Below are 14,517 nucleotides of genomic sequence, written 5' to 3' on the forward strand. Positions count from 1 at the left end.
ATTTTGAGAATTCCACAGTACGCATAATTTGCTAAGATGATCTAATGATTACCTGCCTGATGACTACGAAACTTCGAAACCGAAATTGTCGATATTGATGAAAATTCAAGGGTTTTTTCGACTGACCAAAAAAACGTCACTAATTAAGCCGTTTCTTACCCTACGACGTTGATAAAAAACTGAGAGTGAAGTAATTTCTGTTAAATATAGAGGATAATTGCCGTCTAAATGAATCGATTAATACCAATTGAAATGATTGAATGTCATTCAATACAAGTTTTTTCTCTGTCTATATGAGTGTGTTCCAAATAAAGAAAAATTGAACGCAACGGGAATTAGGTCCACAACCCACAGCCAATTCGAGTTTTTAAATTAAGCGATTATTTTCCAAATTCCTCGGAATTATCCGATGCAAACGTCAATAGTGTAAAATTCAACATTAATATGCACCACATTTCATTGTGGACTTCATTGAGATTTTTATACATATGCGGAGATTTCTATGAATGAAGGATGTGTTGAACATAGATTTCCTACTTGATTTGACTGCGCGTTCCCACTAGCTGAAAATCTACTAAAACATCTAAAAACAGTTTACTCACCAGGTTCAAACTCTGCTTACGTTACCGAATAAATACTCACCTCTACTTTCGCTGTGAACGGTTATTGGGGTGATTTCTTTTAAAAACAGAAACAAACTAACAACAATCGTTTCATTTCCAATGATTTTTCCTTTCTAAATATTTATTTTAAATAACATTAAGTATAAAAATATATTAATATTACTTCAATAAATGTATTCTTTGGCATTTTCCTTTCTCGTGTTCTGTGTTTTTTTTTCCTGTTGCTCTGTCGCGCGAATGTTTCGTTCGCGCTGCCTGCCCGAATAATGTGATAGGTTTAATTTTTCTCTCTATTTTACCTTCGATTTTACCTCAAGAGTTTACCTCGTAACAGAGCGCAGCATTTGGCTCCGGACATGGTTCTTCCGCGTACCTAAGTTGCCACAAAACATTGCCCGAAAACATAAGCGAAGTAGTTAACAATTTTGAATTTGCTCGTTATTCGTTAAAATCCCATCCTGCCAGAGACGCAAAATCAACCAATGGTTAATGGTGTGAAACGAAAAGAAAAACAAAAACAAGATTACAGCATCCAACTTGATGGTCCGTGTGTCGATTCGTATCGCTTAGTACCATTCTGTGGGTGATCTTTTCAACACATTCGTATTGTTTTTTTTTTTAAATACTAACTATTCACACTAATAAAAAGTTGTTTTTCCTTATTTGTTTCGCTTTCGACGAATTGGTTCTCCTATTTGTTTGTATTTACAAGACAATCGAGCGTTCGATGCTAAAATATACATATACATAGTTGACAATATAGATGCTGTTTGTGTTAAAATGACAGTTATAATTTACTATACAATTCAAAAATTCTGCGCTTTCTCTACTCTATTTACAGTCGTATAATTGGGCGCTACTATTTAGTACGGTTACTCGTTCGAGGGTTAAGCATCACAATCATAAACGGAACGGTTTCTTTTTCTTCTGCTTCTTCTCTACTGTGCATTTTCTTCCGCTTTCGATTCTTCCTCGTCTTCTTCCAGTTCGATCTGCGTTTGTAGTGGTGGTTGCGGCAGTGGTGGCCGGATACTCACCCCGCTGCCGATCGACGACAGGGAGCACAGCTGCGGCGGTTGTGGGGGTGGCACTAAGACCTCGCAAGGCATCTGATAGGCTTCGGTGGCTCCACTGCAACCGGTGCATAGCGAAGGATTCATCATGAAGCACTGCTCGGTCGGGGTTTGCCACCACGGTTCGATGGTGGTCGCAGTGACCGGCGGTGACGGAAGATGATGATGGTGGTGATGATGGTGCAGATGCAGACGTTGATCGGCTTCTGTAAGTTTTGGTTTTGATTGTGTAAGTAGTTGGGTTGTGTTGGGGGTTCATGCGCTACTGGTTGGTTTTGATTTAAGTTTTTTTTGATTTTGATTTTTGCTTACTTTATACTTTGAAGGGAAGGTTTTTGGCAATTTTGCACTCGCAGGGGCCGAAACGTTGGAGGTTGACTAGTCTATAGCTAGTAGGTGATTTGTGGTGATCTAGTACAACGGGTACAAGTCGGGTCTACGGGGAGTTTGGGGACTAGATTTACACTAGATTACCGTTGCTTCTTGCGATCGTGGCAGTATTCGTCGTAGTCGTCGGAACGGAATGGTTCAGACCGGGCAATTGCGGATGCGTATGGCTCATGAGCGCATGGTTGTGATGGTGGTGTAGATGCGGATGATGGTGACTGTGGTGCGGTGGATGGAAATGCTGCTGGCTGTTTGTACTGCTACTGCTGGTGGAGCTGCAGCTGCTATTGCTACTGTTGGCACCACCGAATACACCAGAGATTTTCAACTTGCCCAACTTGTTCCAGAAGCTGGACTTGTCCGCAAGTGTGCTTAAGTGCTCGGAATTGCATTTACTATTTTTGCTTAGCTTATCGGAGTAGAAACAACAAGTTAATCTATTCGCGTTAGGTATCACAACGTTAGAAGCCATTTTACTACAACTAGCGCCTCCACATGTAGCGTAACCGATGGGAATGGAGCCGCAACCGCTATTGCTACCACAACTGCTCCGTATCGAACTGCTTCCGGCTATCATGGACGTTCCGGAGCCGCTGCCGTCGGCATTATCGTTAATCGTGACCGTCTTGCTGTTGTTCGTATACATCGCGGTGGTCCGGTATAACATACTACTGGAATAGCTAGCGCCACTACTGCTACTGCCGCTAATGCCACTATCTACGTCACCACTGTTCGGCTGCGAAGTGGTCGGGGACAGTCGCTCCTGCAGGTGGATCATCGCTGCCGTATTGGATGATCCGGCCGCTATGCAGTCATCTTGGGACATTTCATCGTGAAACTGGGCACAGTGGATCTCGTTTAGGCGTTCCTCGATCGCGTCCTGCTCATCCTTGGAGGGCATTATTAACGTTTCCACCGACAGATTCAACTCCCCAATGATTCGGTCGTGCTGGCTCTGCACATGTCGCAGTTCATCGTGCAGATTGAATTTATTGATCGATTCGAAGCTTTGCATCGAAGAAGAATTCATGCTTGTGCCTGGCTTAGCAGCAGCCATCGCGCCCAGATTGGAGCCTGCTCCAACGTCTTCGTAGATGTTCTCTTTAGTTCCGTAGCGGGTGGTGAAGGTGTGCTTCTCCTGGAGCGGATTTCCTGCTGCCCCTAGGCCGCTGCTGGACGTCCCGGCCAAGTTCGAGGACACCGAACCCTTCCGAAAGCTCTTACTCAATAAGGCACGTAGAGAATTGGTGGATGGCAGCTTGGAGAGCGCGTTGCTCGAGACCGACGAGGAGATTTTGTGTATCTGTGGGATGTTGCTCGGGTGTAGTTGGCCCGATTGTTGTTGTGTTGGTGGTGATGGTTGTTGTTGTTGTTGCTGTTGTTGCAGTTGTGGTGTTGATTGCAGGGACTGCTGCTTCAGTACCATTGGTTCGCAGTAAGCATAGGAGTACTCGGGATTGCAGCTGCTGTCGCTACTGGATTGATGGTGATGCAGATAGGATGATGGCAGAGTAGCTGCTGATATTGGCGCAGGTTCGTAGCGTTCCATAGTGGCCACAATGTTGTTGCGCCATTTGATCTGAAAGGGTGACGAAGAAAAAAAAAGGGTGATGATGTGAATTCCGTTCGCGTCGAAAAAAAAAAAATTTTCTTCTTCCGTTCCATTAGAGACAACAAAAAAACTTAAAAACTTAAAAAAGTTACAGACTTGGAAAAAAGTTACAGACTTGTAAAATTATCACGTTTGAAATTAATGTCATTATTACCCATCTTAAACATAAAATATACGGAAAGCTTTTTAGATTGATGAAGCACTTTGGTCCTGCTAAGAAAAACAACTAGTTTTTCTTTAGTAAAAATGGATATTGAAAATATTCGATAGAATGCTTTTAATGGTATAAAACAGGTGATCTTTAACCCTCTTCTTAGGTCTCTCTAAAGATATATGTGTAGCCTTTCGACTAGCAGATGTTAATATTCACACGCTTTTCCTTCCATAAATATTTTCTTGTGGAGTTTTTGTGATACTCTGGTTAAGCAAATTTTCTTCCTTTCATTCGTACTTGTAACATCATCTGTAAAATATTCAAAATTTCTGTAAAAAATGTAAAAATTCACTGTTTATTTTTAAGCGTGCAGACAATATTTTATTTGCCCCGACATCATTCCCAAGCACAGAACTAAGTTCAAAATGCCATATGGCATCACCTGTTAAATATACTTTGATAACAGTTTACCAACTATACTTGAAATTTCCAACGATGAAAATATTCTAAGCAGTTAGAGAACAGATTGATCATCCACATGCAATATAGTTTATGCCTATTATGCGGTTGCTGAGCAATAAGAGTTTGAATGTCATTTTTCGATGTTAAAATTGATTTCTCTTCGCGGGGACAGGGTTAATACTTGCACTTTCGAACCACATGTAAAACACATACTAACACAAAATATTTTTAGTTGTCATTAAGAAATATGCGTTAACCAATTTAGAACTATGCAAATTTTTACTGACTTGTATTCTATCTAAGCTCTTGGTTGACAATGCCATTGTTTGAATGTCAAGGGTGGAGAAATAATTTGTTAATGCTGCGATGAAACCATATTTCTTGACTAAAAACCATGATACGAATTCCTCAATCCAAAACCTTTAAATACGTGATCCAGTTTTAAGGATATCCTTCAATTTAAAAGAGATTGATAGTGTGTGAAAACTCTTTTTCCAAAAAAAAAGACTAGAAAATAATCGTAAAATGAAACGAGTTTACCCATGAATACTTGAACTTGAGCGGTCACGTTTCACAATTTTGCTCCACTATTCAACATTAAAATCTTGCGGTTCGTGTCCTGTCTGAATGAGGGTAATTTTTTCTAAGTCTAAATCACACCCTCAGCCCTTATTTGTTTTCGCATCCTTGAAAAAATAAAACATACATTGGCTATTTCAGAACTTAAATATAGTATTTTCCTTTTTTTTCTTAAGCTTTTCAAAAAGAGGTTTTCTGGGGTAAAAAAAGACATGTGTGGGTTAAAAACATCTCTTAATGAGCCTCTTGTGATAATAGAGAACTCTTTAGGGCTGATGAGTCGTTAAAATAGTTTGAATTTTTTTCCCTAATTGTTTCTCAGTTTTCCATGATATTCCCTGAATTTCCTGATCGCAAAATAAATCCCTTGGTATTCTCGGATTTCCTGGTTTTTACCATCCTGTACTATAACGTCTTTTAGATAAAAATCTAAACATATCCAAGTGTTTTTCTAAAAAAGTTAATAATAATCAAAAAATTACCGCTATAGTTTCGATTTTTTGACGTAGAATCATGTCTTTCGGCAACGTAGAATGAAAATCTAAATATCGAGAGCGTCACGAAAATTGTCAGTTTTCAACGGATTTCCTTTAATATTGCAGTAGTCGATGAGAAAATTAGTAATGCGTTCTCCAAAATGCGGAAAACTGTGATTTTATGATGTTAACGATTGTACTATTTTTCAATAGTACGAGTCTTGTATGATGTATTTTTGTGACTGCGACAACGGCCGAAATCTACCCTAGACACCCCGAAATGGAAACTTCCGGTTTCTAGAAAACAGCCATAAACTGGCCAAATGCTGCTAAATATGAGTATTTCCAAGGCCGGGATGATATTCAGAGGCCAAGAATTGACCTCAGATATCACTTTTAAATCAAAGATGGTGACGTCTGGTTCCTGGAAAACAGCCGAAAATGGTCAAATACTACCCAATATATCCAGTACCAGGATTACGCGCAAAGTCTGAAAATCAAACCCAGATATAATTTTGAATTTTTTCCAGAGAGTTATTTTGATAGTGTTGGATGGAAGTTATTGACATAAACATATTGATAGAAGATAGTCTATCGTTATCTTAGCTCAAGTGGAATGTCAAGATCAGGTTACTTAGGGGCTTAGGGGCTATCCACATTCCACGTGGACAGGTTTTTAATGATTTTGACCTACCATCTCCTTCCTTGGATAACTGCCCATATAAATTCTAAAAACTTTGTATGGACCGTGGACATTACACAGACCCCCCCACCCCAAGGCTGTTCACGTGGAATGTAGATGGCCCCTTATTACATATCTCACCTCACGATAGAATCATCGTGCTTAGGACCAGGCTTGTTTTCGCCTCAGAGAAACACTATCGGAGATCATCTTTCAATACGAAAACAATTGTTTTAACACTGGTGGGTAAAGCGACGCACTTGCTTGAAGAGAACACCGCTGTGGAATCTGAAATATTTCTCCAGAGAGATAATAAACTGGAGTAATCTTTCTCACACTCAATAACTACATAGCAGAGCTCACTGCAGTGCTTTTACTTAAACAGATATCCAATGAGGGAATTATCTAGGTAGGAAAGTAAATTGCGTTGTTTGCTCTGCATCTCGAACGGAAAAAAATCCATCTACCCGTCATGCATGTTTGCTCTTCGAATGCTATCAGATTTATCTAAGCAGTGCACACCACAGAATTCTTCTGTGTATTCTCTCTAGAGTGATTCACCACTTGTTTCGCTTAGCAGTGTTTAAGCAGAATGTTGTTAGTTTTTCTGCGAGCAGCAGAAACACAACACAAAACAAAAAGACAAGTATAGTGCAAAAAATTGCTACACGCAGCTCTTATGTTGGTCAAGAAGTAAACGGTAGGTAAACATTCACCCTGCCCCTCTAACATATTGGAAGAATACCAAATTCTTGGCGCCCTCGTGTGTTTTTTTTTTTGTATGCCTGAAGGGCATTGGGACTAAAGGAGCCCCTGCAACAATCATATCGATTATCTTTTGTGGCAGGCCCTGATTGCTGTACACAGATTACGAGGTACTAACGACCTTTTTGGGATTAGATTTCCATACCTGATATGGATTCAAAAGGTAACGTCCGAAGAAGTAGTACTTTGCAAATGCAAGGGCTCCACAATAACAAAGCATATGAGCGGACGATCAACTGCAAGGTTGCAGAAGCGACAGTTATCACATCCGACAATTTCGATGTTCTTCAGATGGTGAAGAGCAGGACAGTGTCCGGTAATAACTCCCATGTAGAGACGTAGCTCACCACGCTTGAGACCGAGAAGCCTCTTGGTTATAGCATGGTTTGGAGAGTTAAACTGTTTAGCTTGTCTGCAACCCTGTGTATTGTTCCATTGGTTAGGTATTTCTAGCGTTTCCCATGATATAAGTTCGCGCTTGACGGCGGTTTTGGAGGTGCTTAGACATGGCTCAGGTCTAATGAATTGTTGAACTGATCTTTATTTTGCGAGGCAGTCGGCGTTTCCATTGCCCTCGATGCCAGAGTGTCCTGGTACCCAGTGATTCTGCCGTGATAGCTCTCGTAGTGCTGCGCTGCACTTCCAAACTAATTTGGATACGCATTTGGCGGACCTTAGTGCTAGTAGTGCAGCTTGGCTGTCCGAGAATATGCCGATTTTCTGAATCCGACTTGTTGTAGTGTTGTCAACCCTTCTTTTTAGAAGAGCTGTAGCGCCTTCAATATCAAGAAATGCGCATAGCGCATTTCTCTTAATACTTCAGCGACTTTTTGATAAGATTAACTATACCATGAAGAGCAGTTTCCGTCGATTTACCAGGTTGGTAAGCATGCTGATCTTTATATAGTGGTGAGTTCTTGAGAAACTCGTTGCGTATATGGTTATCTGCCATTTTCTTCATCAACTTCAGTAGTGTAGATGTGAGGCATAGGCCTTAAGGTTTTAGGTAATGTTTTGTCTTTTTTCCCTACCTTTGGTATGAAGATCACCGCCCCCGTGTGTTAGCTTGACCAAGGTATTTTCACCATTCTACAAGACGACTGTATTTTGTTAACAATCAACATGAATGCCGAAAGAAGGGACAAATTTGTGGACATTTATTTGAAAAATCCATGGTGGTATAAGGAAACATTGACAACGATTCGGAAGCCTCAAGCCAATCATCAGAGTGAAACTGTCGACCGGAAACTGCGTGGTAAGATTGTTAATCAAGAGGAATCCCAATCTTTCGGGCCGTGATTTGGTCAGAAAATTGTGAAGTGAATTCGACTCCGTGAAGGAATCAAGTCGTATCGAGCTAGCAAACAGTCAAACCGGACTTTAAAATAGAATGGTGTGGTCAAAATTCGTGCTCGGAAGCTATACGACCAGGTGCTGAATGGTATGCAGGAAAGGGGGTCCAGTTGGTTTCAAGAGACCTTAACCCACCCGATTGCCCCCAGTTCAGCTCTATTGAAAAATACTGGGCAATCATGAAGAGGAGACTCAAGGTAAAAGAAAAAAAAATCGAAGACATCAATCAAAATCTGGTGGAATGATATAGCCAAAACAATGGACGAAGAAGGTTGCCGGAAAAGTTCGAGAATTCCTTTTACGAAATCGTGACGAATAATTTTATCGTTGTTTTTAAATACTTAACAAATAACTTAAGTACACTAATGAATAAATAACCAAAATAAACGCAACTGTTCTCGCCTTCCAGCTGGTTAAACTGGGTTCAGGGTTACCAATCAGTTGAAAAAGGGAGAGTTGAAAGGGAATTCTTTCCTAATTTACCGCTTAATTTACCATCAAATTGATTGAACCTTATCGAGTGTATTCCCTAGCGTATTGCGAGATACACTGGGGTCGCTTTTTAAACGGGATATTTTTACAATAAACCTGATTATTTTTACTCAATTCGGAAGATTATTTGTACGCGGTATCAAAAAAGTTTAATATAGGTATATCTAATCTACTCTTTCTAATACGGTACAACCAACCGCGTATACGTTGACGTAAATCTACGTTAATCCTGCTGTCGTGTCTCATACACAACATCTTCAACTTTCGTAGTTCCATAAATTAATAAAATTCGGTACATTGGATACAGACAATTCGAAAACGGCAAAACCGATATAAGATTGAAGAAATTTCAAAATACCTGAATTTTATTCTGGGGTGTTTTGAAAAAAAAAAAAAAAAAGGTGAGTTTTAAGACAGGCAAGTTTTTAGAGGGAAACCTAAATCAATGATTATGAAGGATTGAAGAAACAGTGGTTAGCCTTGATCACGTTACTCATTCTGAATGTGGGTTGCGTTCAGTAGGGATATGAGTGCGGAAGAATAATGAAGAGAGAGGATAGGTTAGACAACCTAAGTGGTTAAGTGTTTTCCTGCTATTATTAGCGATACCGCTTACCGTGCAGCGCACGTGCTGTTTAAATAAACCACTGCGCAGTTCAGTCGATGATCGATTTGATAATAACATTCGAATTATTGCTTATACCATGACATCATTGGGAAACGACTTTTCGAATTTCGTTTTGTCTCCTCGAAAAATGTGCCGATGCAAAATTCCTGTGCATTAAAGGCAGACAGTGTGTGCAACTTAGGAAGCGAAATATAAGCGAACTGAAAATATGATAAAGACTTGGAAAAACATACCGCATCCAGACAGGACTTGATCCCGCAACCTCCTTGTTTCCGACATGGTGTGTTGATTAACTAAAGTACAGGAAGAAATAATGCCTACACAACAGTGTGTGAAGATGATAGGGGTGAGCAATAGAATAGACGGCAGTTGAATGTTATACGAATATATACTCTGGAACAGTACCACCGTCCCAGTAGTTTAATTTGCCAAAGCCCCATGCCGGAAAGGAGATTGCGGATTCAAGTCCTGTCTGGATGCGGTATATTTTTCCATATTTTCAGTTCGCTTATTTTATGCTTTCCCAGCTGCACACACTATCTGCCATTAGTAAACTTGAATGTTGACAGGTAAAAAGTCGTTAAAAATCAAAGTTTTAGTTCGAAAAAAATTCAGTGCAGCAGCCAATATAAACAATACAATATCGCACGCTGGCCTGGGGGGCTAATGCGGTCTCGATCAACTAGATTAGTTGAGAGAATTCGTTATCGATATTGTTTTCGGCACATTTTGCATGTTGTAGGATAAGTACAACGATACACCGTGCCCCAGTGCTGAGTCGAGAAAATTTCCAGCTCGAAAAGATCCTCGACCTGATCGGGAATCGAACCCGATATCACAACCGTGTGGGAAAGCTAGCCGACCGACATCGCTAACCACAGAACCACGGGAACCACACACAGCCTATTTTCCAGATATAGGCAAAAAATTTCATTACTAAAGACAGACAGCCTTTCGATGCAACGCATAGTCTGAAATAGTATATATTTTCCCGACATTCCTTCGCCGAAATAAAGTGCTGATACTAGATACCTTGTTTCCCGTGAGAGAAACAACAACGGCCGCATGTAAAATAAGTAGAGAAAACGCTCCTACATTCATCCCAATTTACCGTTTGATTCCACTAGTTTTTTCAACGTAAAAGTAATTTTATTCTTACATCTTGATTTAGTCGAGTAGTCGGTTTTGCATTGGAAAAAATAGTAAATAGTAAATTGAACGATTAATTTGAAATGAATTGAGGTGTTGAGATAGATATAGGAGCGATCTCTCGATAACAAAAAAAAATAACGATAAAATTTTTCGTTTTCGATAGGTGACAGAAACAAATTCAAGAAATAAAATGCTAGAGAAGAACAGCGTGAAAGATCGGGAAAGAGAATTGTTTATCTCCGGTTTTACAAACTATCCAAAAAAATCGATTTTTACAAACATTTTTTTATACAGACGAGATCTCGAAGTTTTATGCATTTCTAGGATATTTACTGCCCCTAATCGCATAATTGTAATATTTGCAAAATTGGTTGTTCGAGCAAATGACACGTTTATATTTTGACCTTAAATGCATCGTTCCTAATATGTTCTCGTAAATAGACAGTTCAACTAAACTTAGTATCATGAAGAAAGTATTACTTCAAACTATGTATACATTGAACATACTTTTGAAGTCAAATTCGTTAAAATTTTTGCAATGGTACTTTTATGCCGTCACTTTCAAGCTACTTTTGGAACATATCACAGTGGAAATGAAGTTTTTTTTGTATTTAACGAGCATGAGCTGAACATCAGAAACGGATCACCGGTTGTTGGTTACCAAACCAGAATAACTTCTCCGAGTTTCAAAGGATGCAGAAGTGGATTTGGATGAAAGCCTTTTTTGACAAAACAGTTGAAAAAGTTAAGTAATGTAACAATTATGCGGTTACTTACGCTATGTGACAAAACAACTATGTATTCTATGTATTCTTTATGACTTTTGTCAAACAAATATAAGCATACTTTTCTAGTTGTAAAACGTAAATACTATTTCAAGCATTTCCCAATAAAAGCACGAAATCCATAAAATGTCGAATGGTACAATTATTCGATCACAGGCAGTTTAGTTGAAAACAAAAATTCGTCTTTGACAATTTTTTGAGAAACTATTGAACTTCATATGAACAATTTCTATGCGTTTTTCCATCAAACAAAAAATTGAAATTTTGACCACTTTGAGACTGCACAAAGCTTTTGAACTCTACTACTACTGTTCAACAAAAACGAAGGTCAAATTTTTGTACCCTAATTAATTACAATTAACTCTGGTGAGGAAGAGGGGGGGGGGGTAGTTTAGGGATCTGTTATCACCCTGGTATTGGACCCTGAAACGTGGTATTATTTGAACCCTCGAATCCGACGTACAAAATTTGTATCTTAGTTTCGCAATGTTCTATATATTATATTAATAAACATTAGGACTAGTTAGTCCAATAATGTCTGTTGGTAGAGTTAAATAAACCCTCAACGACTACGCTACTGAATCTTTCACGGGTTGCTCTGTTTCGGAAAGTTCTTGAAAAAAGTTGTCTTTAATATTCGGTAAATGAGTAACCTAGTGCTTTCAATTGGGCCCACCTTACTTTTCTGAAACAACCTTTCCAACTAAACAGCATTGAATAATTGTTTTTTTTTTGTTTACAGTATAAATATAAGAACATAAATAGTAATGTAGAAAAGCCAGTACATAGTGAGTTGATACGCTTAAAACATTGTAACTTGCGGAATATTCCTGAAATATTTCGCACAACCACAGTGAAAAGATTTCGCGCCAACTCGACTGAGGGACAGGATTCGATGGAACTTTGTGGATGTGACGTTCTGGAAAGTGTCTAAAGTTTAAAAAAAAAAAAATTTACAAAATTGAATTTAAGATTGTACACTGAAAAAATAAAATCATTAAAAAACATACTTAGCTGTAGCTTGAAAGGCACAATCTGTTTATATTGAGACTAGTGCCCTAGTGGCAGAAAAAGCCACTCTTACTCTACCACATGTGTCATCAACAATGGAATTTATCAGAATGAGTGGCTCCAAAAACGGTTGGTGCTTTTTATCGGAAACCATTTTTAAAATTTATTGTTTTGACCAGATCCTGATATGAATGATATGAAATTAACATTGTACCAAAACTCGAAGTGGAGCGTAAACTTCGGGATGCCTATTTAAATGCATATGATGTTTTAATCGTGTGAGTTTTTAAACAATATTCCTTAATTGTGCAATGAATAATTATATCAGAAATTTGAAGTTTTGTGGATACAGACCTTAGACATACAAAATTGAGTTTTGTCTGCCTATCAGCAAATTGGATCTTCATTTGATCAGATTGGTGCATAATTGTCAAACTAAACTTAGTATTTTGTTAATACATACTATTTTCATGTGTTTGTAAAGCCAGGATATTAATTACTTGTTATCGATAAACTGCAATAGGTCAGAAAAGGTCAATTTATTGGTAGTTGAACTTCAACTTCCAGTTACTGCGAATGGGTTAAGTATTTGTTCTCAAATCTTCTAGAACAGCAAAGAAATTACAAAAAGTAAACTGTACAGTTTTACTTCATCCGGTCCGACGTCGATCTTTAATCGAAAACCATTACCGGCAACATTTAGAACAAAACTCATGCAACTTAGAATCTATTAAACTTTGTACCATGGCTCTTGAAAACTAGCAAACAAAATCAACAACAAAAAACGTGAAGAACATGCACTTCAATCTGACGATATTGGTAGAGTTGGGTAGATTTTGTCTGGCATAGGGTGAAATGTGTGTGTGCATAGAGTAAATTTTCAAACGCATTCCGCGTGCTTTTAGTAAAGCGTTCACAACATCCAACGTAACGTGATACTAACCTCCTTCCCATCGCGGACCGCCTCTTTGAGCTTGACCGGATCGTCCTCCAGGTAAACCTCGATAACATCCGGATCGGGCTCCGGGTAGCGATTGTGCTTATTGTTGATATTGGCGGTGCTGCTGTTGTTACTATTGGCAGGTGTCTGGGGATGGTAAATGTTCTCGTTGGTGCCCATCGAGGGGGATCCCGGCGGGTACAAATACTTGCTCACACCCTTCCCCAGGGAATCCTTCCGGTGTCGGGAGGCGTGAAATCGTGGCGCAGACCGATGCAAAGGATTCGGTCCCATCGGCGTCGTCGGTGGCAACTGTTGACCGGGGGGCTGTTGGTGCTGAAATAACATGGCTGCCTGGGATAACTGCTGCTGCTGTTGTTGCTGTTGTTTTTGCTGCTGTTGCTGATGCTGTTGCTGATGCTGCTGGAGCTGTTGGAAATGTTGGAGTTGCTGCTGCTGATGTGCCTGCTGAAGCTGCTGTAATTGCTGAGAGGTCAGACGACGACCTCCCATCGTTGATAGCTCCATTTTGCATTATGATAATTTATGGCGGCTGATGAAAATTTTAACCCTAAAAGAGAAGGCGGAGAAAATGGGAATTTTAGTTTTCGGGGCTGTGCGTGGCTGATGGTTTGTGGGTGTGGGACAGTGTGGGTCACATAAAACTCAATTATGAGGAAAAAGCTATATCACACATATTGCCAACGCAGCTGTGGGATATCCGGGTAATTAGGAATTTCCTGGGGTTTGTCCTTCGTCAGCTTCAATTTCCACTATTTGAAAAATGGGGAAAGTTTATTTATGGCTTTTGCATTGTACACGCAGATAGAAAGTTTGATAAATTATAATCAACAAGCACAGGAAAGTTCGGAGCGACCGGGCATTGGGTCAGCTTCCTATGGAGTGATATTCTATAATAACGGCTGGCCTGGTGGACTGAGTAATGATTAAACACAATGAGCTGCTATCGTGCATTATACTAAATTTATTCAAACCCATCGTTTTCATTCGCATTTGCACAAATTGCTCGAACTACCCGGAAGGCTCATTCAAGGCGAGTGAAGTAACAAACAATTTGCATACAAATGAAGACACTCAAAAAACGTCAGCCGGTGATGCTGAAAAGAGCATCTTTTGCGATTTCCATATCTATCCAACTGCAGGTCACACCAAATCACACTCACACATACACATAAGAGTAGACACGCACACATACATCCCGAGCATCGTCCACCTGCCAGGACTCCGTTGTGGTCATTAGCGTCACCACCCGAACTACCGCCAGCAGTTTGATCCATTTGCGGCCATTTCAAACTGGAAAGAGGACATAGGAGATAGGAAAA

At 39.6% G+C, this 14,517-nt stretch overlaps 1 protein-coding gene across 1 annotated transcript in view; it reads right to left on the reverse strand.

The window, feature by feature from the left end:
- Nucleotides 1-711: 711 nt before the first annotated feature.
- Nucleotides 712-14,517, reverse strand: part of LOC129723768 (GATA zinc finger domain-containing protein 10) — a 401,837-nt gene continuing 388,031 nt past the window's right edge. The window contains exons 2-4 of the mRNA XM_055678182.1: nucleotides 13,178-13,745; nucleotides 2,171-3,662; nucleotides 712-1,902 (exon numbers count right to left, since the gene is read on the reverse strand). Of these exons, the coding sequence (XP_055534157.1) occupies nucleotides 1,562-1,902; nucleotides 2,171-3,662; nucleotides 13,178-13,702 (2,358 nt within the window). The 5' untranslated portion in view covers nucleotides 13,703-13,745 and the 3' untranslated portion in view covers nucleotides 712-1,561. The remainder of the gene's footprint in view (nucleotides 1,903-2,170; nucleotides 3,663-13,177; nucleotides 13,746-14,517) is intronic.

This window comes from Wyeomyia smithii, chromosome 1 (genome assembly GCF_029784165.1).
Source record: "Wyeomyia smithii strain HCP4-BCI-WySm-NY-G18 chromosome 1, ASM2978416v1, whole genome shotgun sequence".
Classification (NCBI taxonomy): Eukaryota; Metazoa; Arthropoda; class Insecta; order Diptera; family Culicidae; genus Wyeomyia; species Wyeomyia smithii.